Genomic DNA, 23,656 nt, shown 5'->3' with positions numbered 1-23,656 from the left:
GAACTGTGACCTTTCTGACAGGATATCACGAATGCAGCCACGCAACTAAGACGGTACTCCACAGGCACGTAATTTGGTTAGAAATCGCTAATGGGGAATCTGTCAAAAGCCTTCTGGAAATCTAAAAATTAAGGAATCAATTTGACGTTCTCTGACGAGAGGACTCATTACTTCGTGAGAATTTTGTTCTTATAAAAATTAGTAAAACTGCTGCAAGTCAATAAGAGATAATATCACAGAGAAGATAAAATAACTCGACGCAGACCCAGTTCCATGTGGCGCTGCGTGGACAGCAGTGCCCGCGACCGCAGGTACACAACGCAGCTCCACCGCGCGCTGGTTAAAAAATGGCTCTGAACACTATGGGACTTAACATCTGAGGTCATCAGCCCCCTAGAACTTGGAACTACTTAAACCCAACTAACCTAAGGACATCACACACATCCATGCCCGAGACAGGATTCGAACCTGCGACCGTAGCGGTCGCGCGGTTCCAGACTGTAGCGCCTAGAACGGCTCGGCCACCCCGGCCGGCCCGCGCGCTGGGTTCCGTGTGGAACACAGCGGCCTGCGGGAAGTAATACGGAGGCAGGCCCTAAGACTCATAGTGGCGCCTGGAAGAAGAAGAAGGGAGAAAAACGTCCTGACGATAGCTGATGATGATGATGATGGAACAATCGTTACTCTGCAAGTAAAACAGTTTCTGCCTCAGTCACTTGTTTATTTTGTCACTATGCGTTTCGATGGTTCAGACCATCATCTTCAGGTGGAGAATTGTTTAGTTACACGGCTGGTGCTGGCGAAGAGTACAGACGCCTTTTTACTGTCTCAAACCATTGGCAGCGTACGTTATTTTGCGTCTTTCGCTAATGACAAAAATTGTTTACTTAGGAAAGGCACTTCAGAGACGAAAAAACAAATTACTGACAGTGAATCGTACTTATAACTCAACCATCTCTGTAAGTACAATTCGCTGTTAATAATTCTTGTTTTTAATCTCTAAAATGCCTTTTCTAAATAAACACTTTTTATCATCAGCAAAAGAAGCAAAATAACCTACACTGCCCTCCACGTGTGTACTTTTCACTGACGCCAGCCGTGTAAGTAAAAAATTCTTTACCTGGAGATGATAGTGTGCACCATCGAAACGCATAGTGGCAAAAGAAACAAGTGACTGTCGCAGAAACTCCTCTACTTGTGGATAAAACATTCAGCCGACACTCTGTTATTGGCAGACAGCGTGTCAGGTTTAACTGGAGGGGGGTGGGGGGTGGTGGTATCGAAACGAGTGACCAGAGCGGCGTTGGATTGCAGATCGGGTCTAATAGCTTTTCACACTGCTGTTTCATTAGCATCCCTCCACGGAGCTTCTCTGTAAAAATATGAAATGAATATGCAGTTCTTGAACAACTGTATAAATAAAAATGTAAATGTTCTTTTGTTTAAAATCATGTACCACCGAAAGTTCTCCAACGCCTGGTTTGAAATTTTGACGCAAGGTTACATGCGAATGTGCGCGTGTTTTGTGTTAAGGAAAACATTACCAAAAATCTCGAAAAGTTCTTGATCTATTTACACGTAGTTAGCAAAGAAAAACGATATATTTGTGACTTATCGACTTATGATTAGAACACTATTAGAAAAACTGAATTTGGAACAATAATAAACAAGACTTAATATCAGAGAGAAGAGGACCAAGAGATGGACAGAGGGATGGGAGGAATGGACATAGAAAGTGGAAAGGACGAGGGGCAGGAGGAGATGGAGAGACAGTGAGGAGAAGATGGGTAGATAGAGGAGGGAGGAGGAGATGGAGGAAGGCTGAGGATACAGATGAAGAGGAGAGGAGGCGGGGGAAGGGAGAGTAGGTGGACAGAGATAAATAGCTGGATATAGGCCAAATGCGATTTAAAAAATATAAAAGGCTGCAGGGATTGACAGGTGTCAGTCACTTTAAGGGGTGTCATGCAGCATTGCCACCTGTGCATTTGCTTTCCTTCCGGCGTCACAGATGGGGGGACCAGTCCCCCAAGGCAGGCAGCCAGCTTCATTCAGCCGTGACCCACAAGCTTTCACACTCCGCACCATATACGCAGCTGAAGCTGGCGTGTACACATCCTTAAGGACAGCGTCCACTGGCACGTTTTTCGTGTTAGATAAGACACACGTATCGATTCTCGATTAGGCCATTCTAGTTAAGCATTGCTTCGGGCTCCTTAGACATAAAGTGCTGCCACCTCTACAAACAAAAATAGTCGTAGTACTGTACTCGTGCATAGTATTCAGGTCAGAAGAGCCAAGATCTTTAAATTTTTTGGGTACAGAGCTTAAAATTCTTCAAATTCTTCAAATTCAAGAAGAAAGAAGAGCAAAAAATGTTTTTCGTAAATGACTCGGCTTACATTTCAGCTCAAAACGGAGCTGACGCTTGGTTATAATCACGGAAATAGGACGGCGTTTCCCCGGATAGTTTTTTTTGTTAACTCTGGTGAGGGAACCAAACAGCGAGGTCATCGGTCCCTGTGGATTAGGGAAGGATGGAGACGAGAGTCGGTCGTGCCCATTCAAAGAAACCAATCCGGCATTTGCGTGAAACAGTTTAGGGAAATCTCGGAAAACCTGAATCAGAATGCCCGGACGCGCGTTTGAACCGTCGTCCTCCCGAATGCGAGTCCATTGTGCTAACAACTGCGCCACGTCACTCGGTAGTAAGCTTTCCTGGTGATATTGTGGTAATACTACTGTTCAAAGATGATATATTTTTCTCTGAACATAATGAAAACGTAGAACAAGTGTGAAATAAAAAGCTTAGTACAGATCCGGCATGAGGATAAACAAAGTAAGCAGTGAATAAAATAACATGGCGGACACTAGTGGCCCTGTAAGGGTAATGAAGCTCTTACGCTAATCCCTAGGTAAACGAAGCAAATATGTAACAATTACATTCAAGCACCGACCTGATTTGGTAATGCAAACAGACGCGTAACATTACCGGTTGCAAAGGGACGTACTGAAGCACAACATTCAACATGTAACGTTACATATTTGATGCATGCCCGTTCAGTGACAATGATTTGTTGATGTGAAAAACGTGAAGGATAATTACAGTGCGGAACACCATTAAACTGTAGCTCCATCTACAGCTGATTCGATCGGAAGAACAGACAAAGGGAACGGCGTGCCACCTCCAACAGGACAATGCCTAGTAAAGCCCCGTGATGCTCGTATCATCTACATCTAGATGACTGAAATTCACATTTAAGTGTTGAGTAGTGTGTTCATAGAACCACCTTCACACTATATCCCGAATACCACGTGGGAAAAATATAAAGTCACATCCTTCCGAGCCTTCTCTTCAATTATTGGAATCAACAACATATTTTCGCACCCAGAGGAGAACGTTTGAAATTCCTTAAAAAAATCTCACCGCGACGAAAAAAGGTGCTTTGTATTAATTATTGCCACCCAAACTTGCATGTCATAACCGTGACACTCTCTCTCCGCTATTCCACCACAATACAAAACGAGCTACCCTTCTTTGATCGTTTACATGCAGACCGTCAATCCTAATTGGTATAAATACCGCGCTGCTCAGTAATATTCCAGAAGTGGGCGGACAAGGGTAGTCTAGACAATTTCTTTAGTGGATCTGTTACATCTTCTAAGCTTTCTGCCAATAAAACACAGTGTTTGGTTCACTCCACCCAAATATTTTGTATCTAAAGGTTGCAGTGTAAGTTGTTCGTAATTGTAATCCTTAGATATTTAGCTGAATCGTTAGCCTTTAGATTTCTATGATTTATCGTGTCACCAAAATTTAAAGGATTGCTTTCAGTGCTCATGTGTATCATGTGTACGACCTCACACTTTTCATTATTTACAGTCAATGTTGTTGTTGTTGTGGTCTTCAGTCCTGAGACTGGATTGATGCAGCTCTCCATGCTACTCTATCCTGTGCAAGCTTCTTCATCTCCCAGTACTTACTGCAACCTACATCCTTCTGAATCTGCTTAGTGTATTCGTCTCTAGGTCTCCCCCTACGATTTTTACCCTCCACGCTGCCCTCCAATACTAAATTGGTGATCCCTTGATGCCTCAGAACATGTCCTACCAACCGATCCCTTCTTCTGGTCAAGTTGGGCCACAAACTCCTCTTCTCCCCAATTCTATTCAATACCTCCTCGTTAGTTATGCGATCTACCCATCTAATCTTCAGCATTCTTCTGTAGCACCACATTTAGAAAGCTTCTATTCTCTTCTTGTCCAAACTATTTACCGTCCATGTTTCACTTCCATACATGGCTAAACTCCATACAAATACTTTCAGAAATGACTTCCTGACAAATCTATACTCGATGTTAACAAATTTCTCTTCTTCAGAAACGCTTTCCTTGCCATTGCCAGTCTACATTTTATATCTTCTCTACTTCGACCATCATCAGTTATTTTGCTCCCCAAATAGCAAAACTCCTTTACTACTTTGTGTCTCATTTCCTAATCTAATACTCTCAACATCACCCGACTTAATTCGAATACATTCCATTATCCTCGTTTTGATTTTGTTGATGTTCATCTTATATCCTCCTTTCAAGACACTGTCCATTCCGTTCAACTGCTCTTCCAAGTCCTTTGCTGTCTCTGACAGAATTACAATGTCATCGGCGAACCTCAAAGTTTTTACTTCTTCTCCATGAATTTTAATACCTACTCTAAATTTTTCTTTTGTTTCCTTTACTGCTTGCTCAATATACAGATTGAATAACATCGGGGAGAGGCTACAACCATGTCTCACTCCTTTCGCTACCACTGCTTCCCTTTCATGCCCCTCGACTCTTATAACTGCCATCTGGTTTCTGTACAAATTGTAAATAGCCTTTCGCTCCCTGTATTTTACCCCTGCCACCTTCAGAATTTGAAAGAGAGTATTCCAGTCAACATTGTCAGAAACTTTCTCTAAGTCTACAAATGCTAGAAACGTAGGTTTGCCTTTCCTTAATCTTTCTTCTAAGATAAGTCGTAAGGTCAGTATTGCCTCACGTGTTCCAGTATTTCTACGGAATCCAAACTGATCTTCCGCGAGGTCGGCTTCTACTAGTTTTACAGTCATTACCTTGTCTAAATCATTCTGTAATTACTTTTAACCTCCTGATGGTTTTACTAGACGTTAAATGACAGCCCCACCTGCAAACAGTAAAGAGGGTAGCTCACAGTGTCTCTAAATCGCGTATGTACACTCACGTACAGAAAAAAATACATTGAACGACTAGAGATAGGACGTTCGTATTCATAGGACACGTACATTACAATGTTCTGCAGAGGTGATTAGCATCTGAACCATGACGGCCCGGGGTTCAAGGTCAACATCGGCATGGCGGCGCAACCCCAACTACCGGTAAAATGTGCCTGTGACTCTCGTTGTCGTTATAAGCCGAAGGTAATGGATCAGAGTGACTTGAGCAGACGTGAAGCAACTTCGCAGACTCACGCGCGAACCGTACCGTCGAATCAGTGAGTTTGAAAGAGGACGCATTACTGGCATGAGCGAATGTGATGCAGCCATCCGGAAAATAGCTGCTCGTGCAGGCTGAAGTGTTTCGGCAGTGCAACAAGTGTGTGCAGAAGGGTTAACGGAAGGCGGTAGGACACGACGAGACGGGTCAGGTCGCACCAGCCAGACCAACCCCCGAGGAGACATCTTATCCGAATGGCATTGCAGGACAGATCTGCGTTTTCCTCGGCTCTGGCGCAGCAGTGGGAGATTGTAACACATAGTACAGGGTGATTCAAAAAGAATACCACAACTTTAGGAATTTAAAACTCTGCGACGACAAAAGACAGAGCTAAGCACTATCTGTCGGCGAATTAAGGGAGCTATAAAGTTTCATTTAGTTGTACATTTGTTCGCTTGAGGCGCTGTTGACTAGGCGTCAGCGTCAGTTGATGCTAAGATGGCGACCGCTCAACAGAAAGCTTTTTGTGTTATTGAGTACGGCAGAAGTGAATCGACGACAGTTGTTCAGCGTGCATTTCGAACGAAGTATGGTGTTAAACCTCCTGATAGGTGGTGTATTAAACGTTGGTATAAACAGTTTACAGAGAATGGGTGTTTGTGCAAAGGCAAAAGTTCTGGACGGCCGAGAACGAGTGATGAAAATGTAGCACGCATCCAGCAAGCATTTGTTCGCAGCCCAGGAAAATCGACTCGCAGAGCTAGCAGAGAGCTGCAAATTCCACAATCAACTGTATGGAGAGTCCTACGAAAAAGGTTAGTTATGAAACCTGAACGTCAACTACCCGAGGCGATGGATCGGCCGCCAGGCAGCCCGTGACAGAGCACTTCATCACTGGCCTCCAAGAAGCCCTGATCTTACCCCCTGCGATTTTTTCTTATGGGGGTATGTTAAGGATACGGTGTTTCGGCCACCTCTCCCAGCCACCATTCATGATTTGAAACGAGAAATAACAGCAGCTATCCAAACTGTTACGCCTGATATGCTACAGAGAGTGTGGAACGAGTTGGAGTATCGGGTTGATATTGCTCGAGTGTCTGGAGGGGGCCATATTGAACATCTCTGAAACTTGTTTTTGAGTGAAAAAAACCTTTTTAAATACTCTTTGTAATGATGTATAACAGAAGGTTATGTTTCTTTCATTGAATACACATTTTTAAAGTTGTGGTATTCTTTTTGAATCACCCTGTATACTAACAGTCGTGACAGTCCGTCACCGTTTACTACGGCACGGGTTGCGTGCGCGTCAACCACTTCACCGCTTACCTCTGACGAATGCGCAGAAACATACTACACGGCAATGGTGTGCGGAACGACATTAATAGGTACAGGAATGGCACGACATAGTGTTTTGGGACGAATTCAGGTTCTCATTGTTTGAAAATAAGGGCCGCATTTCGGTTCGCCGCACACAGGGGGAGCGGCATCGCAGTGACTGCATTCGCACGAGACATAGAGTGCCAACTCAAGGCCTTACGGTGTGGGGTGCTATTGCGTGCAACCACAAATCACAGGTAGTGCGTGTCCAGGGCATGTGACCTACGTGAATAGTATCCTGCGACCCGTAGCCTCACTCTCTCTCTGCACATTGCCCCAGACGCCGTTTTTCAGCAAAATGCTTTTTTATTCCAGTCACTGATCACAAATGAATTCTTTAGACGATGGCCGGTTTCAGTCTGTAATGACCATCTTCAGATCTTTTTTACACCATGTCCTAAAGTGATGCGGCCATAACGGCATCGTCAAAAGATATAAATGTAATCAGCATAGCATCGTCACATAGATTATATTTATATGTTTTGACATTGCCATTATGGCCGTATCACTTTAGGACATGGTGTAAAAAAGGTCTGAAGATGGTCATTACAGACTGAAACCGGTCATCGTCTAAAGAATTAATTTGTGATCAGAGACTGGAATAAAAAAGCATTTTACAGTATTGGATCGTTGTTTGTACACGCGATTATGTCGCAGTTGGTGAATTTTTTCAGCAAGACAATGCAAGACCACATGTTGCGGCGCGAACACGTGCCTTCTTGGTGTCACAGGACGTCAGCCTTTTACCATGGCCCGCCAATTCACCAGATCTGTCATACTGCGGAGCTTTACGCTGTTCTCCAGGCTGTCCACTACATCCGCCGCCATCAGCGGATACAGTACGTTATCTGCTCAGATTCTCTCAGCTCTCTCCTCAGTCTCCAAGCTCTTTACCCTGTGCACCCTCTGGTCCACCGGATCCAGGACTGTCTGCGCTTGCTCCACTTGGGGGGCGTCTCGGTGGCGTTCCTCTGGCTCCCGGGACACGTTGGTATCTGTGGAAATGAGGCGGCCGATATTGCGGCCAAGGCTGCAGTCTCTCTTCTCCGGCCAGCTATTCAATCGATTCCCGTCGCCGATCTATGGAGCGTTTTATGTCGTCGTCGTGTTCTTTTATGGCACGCACATTGGTCGACACTTCCCCATAATAAATTGCGGGACGTGAAAGCTCTTCCCTGTGCTTCTACCTCTTCCTCCCGAACGCGTCGTCGGGAGGAGGTAATTTTAACTAGACTCCGGATAGGGCACTGTCTTTTTAGCCATCGACATCTTTTAAGTGGCGATCCTCCCCCACTCTGTCCCCACTGCTCTCAGCTGTGGACGGTAAGACCCCTTTTAATTGAGTGCCCCTATTTTACTCCGTTACGCCCCCGTCTACAGCTGTCGCCTGATATATCGTCGATTTTAGCAGATGACACGCGCTCAGCCGATCGCGTTCTCGAATTTATTAGTGCCAGTGAAATGACGTCAGTCATTTGAAGCTTTTTTTTTTTTTGGGGACAACCAACCCCTTTCTGTAGAGGATTTTTAAGCCTTCCTTCTGCTTTTAGTTTCTCCAATTTTATGACTTTCGTTCCCATTGCTGCTGATTTCCATTTTCGGTTTTTTACTGTTTCCTAAGTCACGGACCAGGCGCTAATGACCATAGCAGTTTTGCGACCTAAAACCACAAAAAAAAACAGATTTGTCGCCAATCGAAATTGGAACCAGGTGAGTGCCGCGCGGTCGGCTGTACCACGCACGGAGCATAGTATTATGTCCCATGGCGAATCCTGTGCCTGCTAGGCAACAGGACACGTGCTGAACCGAGATGACTGAAATGCTAATCATTTATGAGGAACACACTAAAGAACAAGGCTTTTGAATATGAACATCCTATCTGTAGTTGTTCAAGATGTTCTGTGTTTTCTGAACATGAGTCTTGGTCAGGAACAACAGCAGGCCTGTAACACTCCTGGGAACGCCAGATATTAGTTTTGTTTTACTCGATGCTTCTTCGTCATTTACTACGATGTGTGATCTGCATAACTGAGGCGATACTACAAACGTATGGAATCTCATTAGAAGAAGATTGTGAGTAACCGTGACAAAAGCCTTCTGGGAATCTAGAAATAAGGAATCAACTTGAGAGCGCCCGTGTCGATAGCACTCACTCATTGCATCACCAGCAGGACAGGAAAAGCACGTCTCCCAATAAGAGTCGCCATTCAAATGATTATCTGTCCAACACACTCTGTCTCACAGGACATAAAAGGGAGTTTCCATTTATCAGTGACAAGACAATAAAACGTATAGATATCTCTCCGTCTTCCTCGTTTATTCTCTTCTTTACCTCAGATGGGACGTGTTGCAGTGCTTAAGCTGCGAGAGGCAGCAGTCGGTGTGCGATTGGCAGTTGTTCGAAGAGCGTGGTCGTGTCACGTATGTCGTGTGGGCGGTGTTAGATAACGGTTTTCTGAGGCTCATGTTAGACACAGAAATATGTAAAACGTTGACGACACGAGTGGAATGGAAGGAAATGCATTTGTTCACCGTCATTAAATATAAAGTTGCAGTGTATAAGTTCGGATAATAATCGTGGCATACTGCAAATTTACGTGTGATGAGTTAAGCACAATCTATCTCGGAACAATAAATGACCGCCCCTTTTATGATAGTTGTATTTCAACAAATCAAACAAAATCTTTTATGAACCACATTCGTACCAAGCCATCCCGACGCAAAGAATGAAATCTGAGTGCTCAAAAGACAACAGTGATTGATTAGAATGAAAAATATTCCTATCATAGCACAAAAAAGTCGAAAATGTCCTGAGCAGAGTTAGGAATGCAAAAGAAGAAAACCAGCTTTCCGACTTATCTGGCACCTTCAGAGATATTATTTAAAATAACACATCTTGACATTTACGAACCTTTAATCCAGCCCCGCAAATTTTATCGCCCCAGAAAAACTTTGTTAGCTCTTACTTGTATGGCCTTCAGCCATATGATATTGTTGTTTAGTATGGCTCACGAATCTTCATGATTTTGGGCACAGGATCAGGGACTTTAGCCTATGCATTGCAAGATGCAGCTATACCAATTCCCTTGCAGCTAAGAGAGCCGATTGAACTGAGGAAGTAGGGTTAACTCGTAAAAAATGTCAAGATGTTTTGACTTAGAAGTTTTTGTAGCTGCTAGATATGTCGAAAAGCTACTTCCCTTCTTTTACACCCCTAACACCACCCAGGATATGTTGATCTTTTTTTGTGCTACGATAGGAGCGTTTTTCATTCTCGTTCCCAACTTTTACTTTTACTCCATGTTAATTCTGACACTGAAGCCGTCATAGCGTGCAGATTTTTGTTGACTCGGGCGACAACTGATCCGGCATAGGTTTTTGTACTGTCTTTCGAACCATGTTGCTTATGTCGTGGCAACGAGTGAAGCTTTCGCAAAACAACAGGACGATCATTAATTTGATGTATTTGTCTACCTCCTTAAAAAAAAGTTGGACCGATTCGCACAAGTTCGAAACATAGAAGTGACGCGGATAAAAAAACTCATAAAAAACGTGCTTTTGCACGAAAAGTGCGTATGAAGCCAGATTTCTGAAATCGACTTATCCGTTTTAACAGAACAATGCTTTTTATGTATCTTCACTTTAAACCGTTTCTACGGATTCAGTTCACGTAAGAACGAATTTTAATTGCTACACTTAGCCCGACTTTAAATCATCGTACCTCGATAACCGATAAAGATTATTGGGTAGAAAAACTTCTTTTTGACTTTATCCATTATTTTCCTTCGTGCAAAGTTTGAACGAATTCGTACAAATCTTAAAGTACACATGTGATGCGCTTCAAAAACCTCGCAGAAAATTTATTCTTTTTTTCTTTTGCACTTAAAATTCAAACGAGGCAAGATTTTGCCAAAAGTTTCACACTTACCTTAGACCAAGGTCCGATGGACCAGTGAACCAACTTTAAACCATCAGCTCCACTCCTGTCATGAGTTATTCAGGGGGTGACTATTTTTGCACCTAAAATCCCCACTGTGTAAATACAAATGGCGCCATTACCTGAGAATTTAATTCAGCCCCAATACGATCTCTTGCAAAAGGAATTAATCAGAATGGTTCAAATGGCTCTAATCACTATGGGACTTAAAATTTGAGGTCATCAGTCCCCTAGACTTAGAACTACTTAAACCTAACTAACCTAAGGACATTACACACAGGCAGCATTCGAACCTGCGACCGTAGCAGCAGCGCGGTTCTGGACTGAAGCGCCTAGAACCGCTCGGCCACAGCGGCTGGCAGGAATTAATCGATTGCCAAAAATAGCCTGGGAGCCAGCTCTGGTTCATCGTTCAAACATTGCTTAATATACTGCAAGATAGCTACAGTAAAACAGACGTTCGAAAGGGTAGCTCAAATAGGAACCGAGCACCAAGACTGTAACGGTACTATACGTAACGGCCAGTACCACAATGTCGTAGCATTAATCGAAGACAGTTATAAGCTTGAACATTAGTTACAGGATATCTCATAGTGCGACGGCTGAGGAGGAAACGAAATCAGACAGGACGGGAGAGGAACCCGCAGCTTACAAGCTGCGCCTCGCGACTCCATGGACTCTACCGTGAAAGCCTGCCCGTGGCTACGGCGGCCCACGCAGCGGGTTTCTCTCGCCGGGAACTGGCTGTGTCAGATCCGCGCGTTACGACGGCTCTGCTACTGTTGAGTCACTATTACGCAGCGTAGACGCGCCAGATGTCACTGCCGTCGTCGATTACTTTCACCAGCGGGCCACAGAGAATCCCAGACCAGCCGAGCTCCGTTCTCGTGTTAGAAAACTGTTCGACGCTGTAGTTTCTCGGCGTCCGGTCAGCGCACGGTCGCCTCGTGTTGTGCCAGAGAAGAATCTGCTCTCCTCAGCGCTAATGAGAAAATTTGCAGGCCGTAGAGCAGTAGCCTTTGGGATGCAGAACGTCATCACGGCTAGAGAGTCATCGACAGATGTAGAAGTATCTTCGGGTGTACCCACGAAAGTATGTTGGGTCTCGTCCTGTTCATGTTGTATATTAATGACTTGCTCCATATGATGCAGTAATCTACAATGAAATACTATCTCAATGTACCTTTGCAAATATTCAGCAGGATGTCGGTAAGATTTCAAAGTGACGCAGGGACTGGCAACTTGCTTTAAATGTTCAGAAAAGTGAAACTGTTGACTTCATAAAACAAAAAAACCTAGTGTCCTATGACTAAAATACCAGCGAGCCAAATGGTACAAATCCCTCGCTGCGACAATGTGTGTCAATATGGAATGCAATGATCACGTAGGATCAGTCACGGATAAAGCGGTTGGAAGACTTCGATTCATGGGCAGAATACTAGGAAAATCAATCAAAGCAGATTGCTTACAAAACACTCGAGCGAAACATGCTAGAATACTGCCCACGTTTGTGGGACCCGTACCAAATAAGAGGAGCAGCGTCTACAGAGAAGGGCAACACGAATTATCAGAGGCTTGTGTCACAGTGGTGCTGAAGAAACTGAAGTAGCAGACTCTTGAACACAGGTGTAAATTATACCGAGAAAGTCTACTAACAAAGGTTCAAGAACCGGTTTTAAATGGTGACCCTAGCAATATACTACAACTCACTACGTATCGTTCACATAGGGATAGTGAGGCCAAGATCAGATTAATCACAGATCCGTTTAAACACCTATTCTCCCCACTCCGTACGTAAATGAAAAGGGGAGAAGCCCTAATTACAAGTACAATGGGAAGTATCTTCTGCCATACCCCAATTTTGATTTTTTGTGCTTTGTGGATATACTACTTACAAGAACGTGAACCCGTACAGTTTAGCCGCGCGGGATTAGCCGAGCGGTCTCGGGCGCTGCAGTCATGGACTGTGTGGCTGGTCCCGGCGGAGGTTAGAGTCCTCCCTTGGGCATGTGTGTGTGTGTGTGCGTGTGTGTGTGTGTGTGTGTGTGTGTGTGTGTGTGTGTGTGTGTTTGTCCTTAGGTTAAGTAGTGTGTAAGCTTAGGGACTGATGACCTTAGCAGTTAAGTCCCATAAGATTTCACACACATTTGAACATTTTTTGAATCTGTACAGTTTAGGAATTCATGGTGTTATGCATCCTGTATGAACTTCATGTATGGCTCTGTATAAATGTACGCATACATAGACAACTGTGTTTTATTGTTTATTTTTATTCTCAGCTGCATGCCCATCTTCAGTAGTCCTGTAGAAGACGTACAACACACGATACTACATGATATGGCACGAGTTCACAATTTTGCGTTACTTTGTTCAATACTTACATACGATTTACTGTTATCCCCTTATAGAATTTCCGTACGTGTTGTCTTTAGATATTTCACTTCAACTTTTAATTTGTTTTTAGCGCGTCTTGGTCATGTTACAGATGAGGCAGTGTGCCTTAGATTACCAGTTATTTATTTTGTCGTCACACATCGATATTGTGGGTTTGTGTTATTTGTATCTTCCGTAGTGTGCATGTTGCTTCCTGTCACTTAAGTGCAATGTTTAACTTGATTACTTTGGTTGTTTCGATTATTGAAAGTAAAATACATAAAATATAATTAGTATGAAGGAAAACCGTATAAAATATACCTAGCATAAATTCAGCTGTGTGTGTTTTGAATTGGTTTTATCTCTTGAGTAGTTCTTTATTGGGAGGTAGTTTGTGAAATTTGCGATAAAATTCTCGTTTCATTGCTCTGTTTGTTCATTTAGATTTTAGAATATTATTTATATCTTTCGTCGCATGGGTGTCGAGAGGTCTGCTCGTATAATAGTTATATATTTTACTTCCAATACTCGAAACAACCAAAGTAATCAAATGAAACGAATGTACAGATCACCTGTCACAGCAAACAATAACCATATTATGCAAAACACAGATGACATGAACCTACAATGTCGATGTCATAGAATACACCGATCTAAATATAAACCACACTGCGTCGTGTGTAATATGCCAAGAACGATCTGCAAGCCAATCAAAAGTTAACGTAGAATATCCAAAAAGAGTCTACGAAAATTGTATGAGAGCACAATAGTAAATTACTCGTAACTACGGGGCAAAGTAATCGAGAATAACAAACGCGTCCCGTAGAGTGCAGCATTATGTATTGTGTGTGTTCTGCAAGACTGGCATATAGCCCGATGCTAGTTCAACCGAAGCAAAAATAAAAATGAAACGGGCAGCCTTGTCCGCGTCATTCGTCAATAGTTCAAGGGTGCGTGTTGCTAAAAGCAGTGGGTGAGGAGTGCGTTTACCAGCTGAGGTGGGCGTTAGCTGCGAGCGGCCGTGTTACGCCACCGACCACCTTTGGACCCGCAGACGCGGTTTCCCCGGGTGAGGTCCGAGTTGTGAAACACGCGGAAAGCCGACTCGTAATGCGGCCTCAGGGGCGGGAGGAGGCGACTCTGCAAGAGCAGGCTGCGGTGTCGCGGCTCCACATTCATCCCTTCCCCACTCCTTTCCCATACTCTGCACCCACACACTATAAAAATACTGCTGCAATAGTAAATGTAGAATTATAACCGCCCGAATCGGAGTTCTTCCGTGAAGCGAACGAAGTACTGTTTTAAACAAAATGTTGATCATCAATTCGGTAGCCAGGATACCAGTGTAAAATACGACTGTATACTAAATAAAATGAGTTCGCTGGTAGAAATTATAAAGTCCAACTTGAACTGGCCAGTGAAGCTAAGATTTTTCTAATGCCTCTTTCACGAGAAATATCGCTCTCTACCGCTGCTTTAAGGGGGGTCAAACGAGCAGGAGAGGCATCACAGGACATTTTAATTTCTAGTGTTTATACTTTTACAAATAAATTCATCAAACTTTGTCAGCATCACCAGGAAGGATTCAGGATTCACACCCATTGCAGTGGAAGTTAGAAAATATAACAAAATAATTTTTTTTACATGCGAAATTTCATCATTTTTTCACTCACTAATGGCTGCATTTGTTGCTATAGGTACACTTTTCTTCATATGTTAGAGAGATTCCTCGATGAATTTTGCACAGCATACTTACCATACTAGTCTTGTTGCAACCCTTGTTCACAGTACGAGCAGCCCTTAGCGGCTCGCCATCTCACAACTATTCATGACGTCGCCTTTCCGGCTTAGATCTTTTTTAATATGTGACTTGTAAGGTTGGCTGTTCCACGTTATTGTGATTTACGCACTTCTTAGAATGGTGAAAACAATCGAGATAAGCTGTCACTACACAGGTTACTAGAATAATCAGAACATCCTCACAAGAATCTTCGACGAAATTTTAGAGTCAACTATTAGAATAATTTTATTTCTTTCGATTAACCACAATGTGCTCTGAAACTTCTTATTTTAGGAAATGATTGAAAAAAGTGACACGTTGTAGTTACATCGTGCTGCCGTACCGTAACGGTACAAAACAATGCAAACTTACCATACATGTGTATGATACTCTAGAATTTATTTAATTTATGAAAAAACGAATTAACTGTTATATTTTAAACTTCATGTTCAGGAAAAACACAAATTTTATAGTTAATTACCTCAATTTTTACCACAGTTTTTAACAGATTTGGAAAATTCTAGAGTTTCATACACCTTTAAGTATGGTTTGTATGCTGTGCAAAATTCATCGAAGAATCTCTCTTACTTACGAAGAAAAGTGTACCTACAGCAACAAATGCTGCCATTAGTAAGTGAAAAAAATGAAGAAATTATTTCGTACGTTTTCGAACTTCCACTTCTAAGAGTGTGGATTCTGAATCATTCCTGGTCATGCTGAAAAAGTTTTATGAATTTATTTGTAAAAGTATGGACAGTGGAATTTAAAATGTTCAGTGGTGCCTCTCATGCTCCAAGTCGGCCCGTTTGACGCCCTACCAAGACTCGGTAACTTAACATGAAAGACATCACAAAAACGGTCCAGTCGATTCTCTGCCTGCATTGTTTTTAACAAGAAAAGACAAGAGGTCTTGCTCACAGACTTGATGAGATTCAACCGATAACCTATTGATACTTTTCTCAGTACCAAAGAAAGTCTCTATAGAAAAGTTCTAGCTAAAACACAAATAAAGCTGTATAGGAAAGATATGGTCCTAAGAACAGAAGAATACTCGTCGGAGAAGAATGCCAGAACACTCGAACGAAACTAAAGGACGAAAGTGTTGAAATTTTGCGGCCGATAGGTGGCCGGAATGAAAATGAAATAAAGTACTCTAGGATATAAGATGAACATCAACAAAAGCAAAACGAGGATACTGGAATGTAGTCGAATTAAGTCGGGTGATGCTGAGGGAATTAGATTAGGAAATGAGACACTTAAAGTAGTAAAGGAGTTTTGCTGTTTGGGGATCAAAATAACTGATGATGGTCGAAGTAGAGAGGATATAAAATGTAGACTGGCAATGCCAAGGAAAGCGTTTCTGGAGAAGAGAAATTTGTTAACATCGAGTATAGAATTGTCAGGAAGTCATTTCTGAAAGTATTTGTATGGAGTGTAGCCATGTATGGAAGTGAAACATGGACAATAAATAGTTTGGCCAAGAAGAGAATAGAAGCTTTCGAAATGTGGTGATACAGAAGAATGCTGAAGATTAGATGGGTAGATCACATAACTAATGAGGAAGTATTGAATAGGATTGGGGAGAAGAGAAGTTTGTGGCACAACTTGATCAGAAGAAGGGATCGGTTGGTAGGACATGTTCTGAGGCATCAAGGGATCACCAATTTAGTATTGGAGGGCAGCGTGGAGGGTAAAAATCGTAGAGGGAGACCAAGAGATGAATACACTAAGCAGATTCAGAAGGATGTCGGTTGCAGTAGGTACTGGGAGATGAAGAAGCTTGCACAGGATAGAGTAGCATGGAGAGCTGCATCAAACCAGTCTCAGGACTGAAGACCACAACAACAACAACAGGATGCCTCAGGATGTGTTCTATCAACTGATTCCTTTTTTTGTCTGTGTCATAAACATCTATTTTCCTCAGTTCGAGTCAATGTATCCTCATCAGTTACTCGTTCGACCCCTCTGATCTTCAACAGGCTTCTGTAACGTTACATTTCAAAAGCTTCTTTCTCTTCTTGTTTCACTTCCGTACAAGGCTACATTCCACATAAATAGCTTCAGAAAAGACTTCTTAACACGTACGTCTGTACGTGTTAACAAATTACTCTTTTTCAGTAACTCTTTTCTTGCAATCGATAATCTGAATTTTATTTCGCCTCTGCTTCCGTCATCATCAGTCATTTTGCTGTCCAAATACCATAATTCATCTACTACTTTTAGTGTCTCATTTTCTAACCTAATTCCTTCAGCATCGCCTCATTTAATTCGACTACTCTCTATTAACAGTATTGGTTAAAAACAGTCCTGGTTGCAATTTTAGTTTTTTTTTATTTTTCAACGACGCGTTTCGCCTTATTTAGGCATATTCAGGTTATCTAAATAGAAAACAGAGAACAAATACATCTATTTAAGAATCGCGATCGCGTTGTGCAGACTTGGATAACCTATAAGCATGTATAAACAGATCACCTATTGAAAATATAAACAGATCACCTATTGAAAGAGCAAATACCTTAATTTGGTATTTCTTAAGAATCCTTTAGTCACTGTAGCCAAAGGGCATCGTCGAATATATCAGGCTATCATCGCCTTCGTTAAACGCAGTAAAAACTAGAAATATAAAATAGTAAAATCATTACCTTTTCTAGATGAGCGCGAGAGGCACCAAGATCTGCATAACGCATCCCCGTTCACAGGAGCGAGTAACAGTAAGCATAATGCTTACTACCTGAGCCTCCATCTTACTGTTACTCGCTCCTGTGAACGGGGACCCGTTATGCAGATCTTGGTGCCTCTCGCGCCCATTTAGAAAAGGTAATGATTTTACTATTTTATATTTCTAGTTTTTGTCCGCCCTCGTGGTCTCGCGGTAGCGTTATCGCTTCCCGAGCACGGGGTCCCGGGTTCGATTCCCGGCGGGGTCAAGGATTTTTCCTGCCTCGAGATGATTGGGTGTTGTTATGTAGTCTTCATCATCATCATTCATCCCCATTACGGTCGGAGGAAGGCAACGGCAAACCACCTCCATTAGGACCTTGCCTAGTAAGGCGGTGCGGGTCTCCCGCATCGTTCCCCTACGCTCTGTAAAGAAGCATGGGACTTCATTTTTTTTCATTTCTAGTTTTTACTGAGTTTAACGAAGGCAATGATGGCCTGATACATTCGACGATGCCCTTTGGCTACATTGACTAAAGGATTCTTAAGAAATACCAAATTAAGGTATTTGCTCTTTCAGTAGGTGATCTGTTTATATTTTCAATAGCTGATCTGTTTATACATGCTTATAGGTTATCCAAGTCTGCACAACGCGATCGCGATCGCGATTCTTAAATAGATATATTTGTTCTCTATTTTCTATTTAGATAACCTGAAGATGCCTAAATAAGGCGAAACGCGTCGTTGAAAAATAAAAAAACTAAAATTGCAACCAAAACTGTTTTTAACCAATGCTGTTAAACACTGGTTTGCTGTTATGCCACATATGGACTGGAAGACTCTCCATTAAATTTGTCGGTGTACATCTTACATCCCTGTTACAGACACTATCCAAGTCCTCCACTGTGTCTGTGCAGCGTAACAGACAAACCTCTTAATTTTTTTCACTGTGAATTTTAATTCCCTCTCTTTCTCCCGTTTTTCCTCTACTGGTTGCTCAATATAGAGATCGAATAATATTGGCGATAGACTGGCATCCTCTCCCACAGTTTCCCTTTCATATCTTTACAGTTTTGTAACTACTGTCTGTTATAAACGTAAACTCAGGTTTGTCTTTCCTCAGTATATCTTCCGAGGTAAGTCCCAGGTTCAGTATCACCTCGCGTGTACCTGTACTTCTCTGCGACATAAACTGATGTTCCCCTAGGTCGACTTTACAGGTTTTACCATTATTCTGTAAATAATTCGTGTCAGGGTTTGGCATCTACGACTCAAAATGACGGCTTGGGAGTTTTCGCGCCGCAAAACGGCATCCACTGTATGTCGCCCGCTGCAGCCGGCTGACGTTTGTCCGCATTGTTGCAGGTTCGTGGCTGCTGGTGCTGGCAGGCGTGTTCTCCATAGGGCTGGGAGCCGGCATGATGGCGCTCAAGCCGTACGACCTGCTCTTCAGAATGGTACGTACCCTCTACGTGTCTTGTGCTTCGCAGCTTTAACCATTTGGCACTGTTTTAAAATTTTCGAGGACAGAACATTTCAGCGGTTTTTTCCGATAAAACGGGGACTTCGGAATGCAATCACGTACACTTTGATACAAAAAAAGTACCACAAAGGATTTATGCAAATTGGTCACAAATTAATATTCATACAGTTATCGATGGAATATGCAAAATTGTAAACTTTGGCGGCTGGTGGGTGACTGTGTGACGCTGAAGCGCAATTTAACCACGCAGCTGTCAGGGATAGTAAATAGGAGACATGTCGATACCTTTGCGAATTTCATTCCGCGTACTCAGTTGGACAGAAACTGTGCCTGGCAGATAGACATGTGGACAATATACGCAGATGTCAGCATTTGAGAGAGGACATGCAGTTGGGCTCAAAGAAGCCGATTGGAATAATTGGTGATTCGCTCGACTTTTGACTAGGAGCGATGCCACTATTTGACGATATTGGCTGGAATGGGTCAACCACAGCTGAACATAGCGTCAAGAAGCAAGTTTTCGATCTAGAGAGGCGACATAACATGAGGCCCGAGAAATCGTCAGCAGGCACTCCAGAGCCTCGAATTTTAAAACTAACATTCCAATAGCTGTTATTTTTGTAGCTTTTTGATTAGTTTAAATTACACTCCTAGAAATGGAAAACAGAACACATTGACACCGGTGTGTCAGACCCACCATACTTGCTCCGGACACTGCGAGAGGGCTGTACAAGCAATCATCACACGCACGGCACAGCGGACACACCAGGAACCGCGGTGTTGGCCGTCGAATGGCGCTAGCTGCGCAGCATTTGTGCATCGCCGCCGTCAGTGTCAGCCAGTTTACCGTGGCATACGGAGCTCCATCGCAGTCTTTAACACTGGTAGCATGCCGCGACAGCGTGGACGTGAACCGTATGTGCAGTTGACGGACTTTGAGCGAGGGCGTATAGTGGGCATGCGGGAGGCCGGGTGGACGTACCGCCGAATTGCTCAACACGTGGGGCGTGAGGTCTCCACAGTACATCGATGTTGTCGCCAGTGGTCGGCGGAAGGTGCACGTGCCCGTCGACCTGGGACCGGACCGCAGCGCCGCACGGATGCACGCCAAGACCGTAGGATCCTACGCAGTGCCGTAGGGGACCGCACCGCCACTTCCCAGCAAATTAGGGACACTGTTGCTCCTGGGGTATCGGCGAGGACCATTCGCAACCGTCTCCACGAAGCTGGGCTACGGTCCCGCACACCGTTAGGCCGTCTTCCGGTCACGCCCCAACATCGTGCAGCCCGCCTCCAGTGGTGTCGCGACAGGCGTGAATGGAGGGACGAATGGAGACGTGTCGTCTTCAGCGATGAGAGTCGCTTCTGCCTTGGTGCCAATGATGGTCGTATGCGTGTTTGGCGCCGTGCAGATGAGCGCCACAATCAGGACTGCATACGACCGAGGCACACAGGGCCAACACCCGGCATCATGGTGTGGGGAGCGATCTCCTACACTGGCCGTACACCACTGGTGATCGTCGAGGGGACACTGAATAGTGCATGGTACATCCAAACCGTCATCGAACCCATCGTTCTACCATTCCTAGACCGGCAAGGGAACTTGCTGTTCCAACAGGACAATGCACGTCCGCATGTATCCCGTGCCACCCAACGTGCTCTAGAAGGTGTAAGTCAACTACCCTGGCCAGCAAGATCTCCGGATCTGTCCCCCATTGAGCATGTTTGGGACTGGATGAAGCGTCGTCTCACGCGGTCTGCACGTCCAGCACGAACGCTGGTCCAACTGAGGCGCCAGGTGGAAATGGCATGGCAAGCCGTTCCACAGGACTACATCCAGCATCTCTACGATCGTCTCCATGGGAGAATAGCAACCTGCATTGCTGCGAAAGGTGGATATACACTGTACTAGTGCCGACATTGTGCATGCTCTGTTGCCTGTGTCTATGTGCCTGTGGTTCTGTCAGTGTGATCATGTGATGTATCTGACCCCAGGAATGTGTCAATAAAGTTTCCACTTCCTGGGACAATGAATTCACGGTGTTCTTATTTCAATTTCCAGGAGTGTATGTTACCTAAACAAATGTATTCCCGAAATGTACGTTATTCTACATTTCTTTTTGGTTTGCGATTTTTATCCGTTAGTGTAATTCCTGATGTTTAAACAAACAGACTAGTTATATCGCACACTTGGAACTTGTAAGTGAAAATACGTGTGACAAGAGTTTTAGCTTTGGTGTAATTATTCGGTGTCGTTTGCAGTGAACAAGTAGTACACGTTATACTATCATCTCTGGATGTTGTGAGCACTGACCGCAGGACGGAATAAGTGGCATAAAAGCAACAGAGCGAAGTGGAAAGATTGATTCCAGAAACGTGCGGCTAATGCTGTAGTCTATTACTTCGTTTAATGCCTAGTGGTAGCAAAAGGTGTAATTGCGGAACGATCGCGTGGAACCCATAGCATGGAAAGCCAGTGGGGAATTTAGATTTGCTGGGGCAGTTTCGCGAACGTGGAGAGCACCTGTTGACGAAAGTCAAATTACTGCAACACTCGTAATGTTTCCTTGTGGAATTGAAACTCTCTCTGCAAGGATCTTTACTTGTCGATGTAGTCCGTGCGATAGTGTAACACAAATACTTAGAGGAATGAAACAGCAGTCGTTGATAGACGACAGATTTTATTGCTTGGAGTGAATATTCTGTCTAAAAAATTTATGGAACCGTCATTCAAGAAATACTGTAAGCTGTTCTTACTGTAGACCATATTTGGGGACCACGACGGGAAGACAATAGACTATGGCGTCTGTGGAGGCAGGCAGACATTTCAACTCTCGCCTGGTGGCTAATGTAACAGATCGAGGAGTGTGTGAAAGCAGAACCGGAGTGATTTTCGCTCTTCTTCCTCCCCAGTGCTCATTTGTCCTTTAGGATCGAACCAAACAGGAAAGGCTATCTGGGAAGGTGTTGTACTACACTACTGGCCATTAAAATTGCTACAACTAGAAGAAATTCAAATGATAAACGGGTGTTCATTGGATAAATATATTATACTAGAACTGACATGTGATTACATTTTCATGCAATTTGGGTAAATAGATCCTGAGAAATCAGCACCCAGAACAACCACCTCTGGCGGTAATAACGGCCTTGATACTCCTGGACATTGAGTCAAACAGAGCTTGGATGGCGTGTACAGGTACAGCTGCCCATGCAGCTTCAACACGATACCACAGTTCATCAAGAGTAGTGACTGGAGTTTTGTGACGAGCCAGTTGCTCGTCCACCATTGACCAGACGTTTTCAATTCGTGAGAGATCTGGAGAATGTGTTGGCCAGGGCAGCAGTCGAACATTTTCTGTATCCAGAAACGTGCAACATACGGTCGTGCATTATCTTGCTGAAATGTAGGGTTTCGCAGGGATCGAATGAAGGGTAGAGTCACGGGTCGTAACACATGTGAAATGTAATGTCCACTGTTCCAAGTGCCGTCAATGCGAACAAGAGGTGACCGAGACGTGTAACCAATAACACCCCATACCATCACGCCGGGTGATACGCCAGTATGGCGATGCCGATTACACGCTTCCAATGTGCGTTCACCGCGATGTCGCCAAACACGGATGCGACCATCATGATGCTATAAACAGAACCTGGATTTATCCGAAAAAATGACGTTTTGCCATTCGTGCATCCAAGTTCGTCGTTTACACCATCGCAAGCGCTCCTGTCTGTGATGTAGCGTCAAGGGTAACCGCAGCCATAGTCTCCTAGCTGATAGTCCATGCTGCTGCAAACGTCGTCGAACTGTTCGTGCAGATGGTTGTTGTCTTGCAAACGTCCCCATCTGTTGACTCAGGCATCTAGACGTGGCCGCACGATCCGTTACAGCCATGCGGATAAGATGCCTGTCATCTCGACTGCTAGTGATACGAGGCCGTTTGGATCGAGCACGTTGTTCCGTATTACCCTCCTGAACCCACCGATTCCATATTCGGCTAACAGTCATTGGATCTCGGGCAACGCGAGCAGCAATGTCGCGATACGATAAACGGCAATTGCGATAAGCTACAATTCGACCTTTATCAAAGTCGGAAACGTGACGGTACGCATTTCTCCTCCTTACACGAGGCATCACGACAACGTTTCACCAGGCATCGCTGGTCAACTGCTATTTGTGTATGAGAAATCGGTTGGAAATTGTCCTCATGTCAGCACGTTGTAGGTGTCACCACCGGCGCCAACCTTGTGTAAATGCTCTGAAAAGCTAATCATTTGCATATCACAGCATCTTCTTCCTGTCGGTTAAATTTCGCGTCTGTAGCACGTCATCTTGGTGGTGTCGCAATTTTAATGGCCAGTGGTGTACATTTATAACTTCCTTACAATATCATTCAATGTGTAAATAGCATAAGAGTCTCGTCGCAACCCTTGTTCACAGTACGAGCAGCCCTTAGTGGCTCGCCATCTCTCAGCTGTTCATGACGTCGCCTTTCCGGCTCAGATCTTTTTTAATGTGACTTGTAAGTACTGCATCTTTGCCAGTCAGTACAAACTTTAATTTTATTAATGTAGTATATACCTAATATGTTTCAGAA

At 43.8% G+C, this 23,656-nt stretch overlaps 1 protein-coding gene across 1 annotated transcript in view; it reads left to right on the top strand.

The window, feature by feature from the left end:
• LOC126100797 (scavenger receptor class B member 1-like) overlaps window positions 1-23,656 on the top strand; it is a 224,877-nt gene that overhangs the window by 146,168 nt on the left and 55,053 nt on the right. The window contains exon 2 of the mRNA XM_049911421.1: window positions 18,941-19,032. Within this exon, the coding sequence (XP_049767378.1) occupies window positions 18,941-19,032 (92 nt within the window). The remainder of the gene's footprint in view (window positions 1-18,940; window positions 19,033-23,656) is intronic.

This window comes from Schistocerca cancellata, chromosome 9 (genome assembly GCF_023864275.1).
Source record: "Schistocerca cancellata isolate TAMUIC-IGC-003103 chromosome 9, iqSchCanc2.1, whole genome shotgun sequence".
In the NCBI taxonomy this organism is placed as follows: Eukaryota; Metazoa; Arthropoda; class Insecta; order Orthoptera; family Acrididae; genus Schistocerca; species Schistocerca cancellata.
Note: the sequence above shows the minus strand (reverse complement) of the source record. Positions and strands in the feature narration are given on the sequence as shown.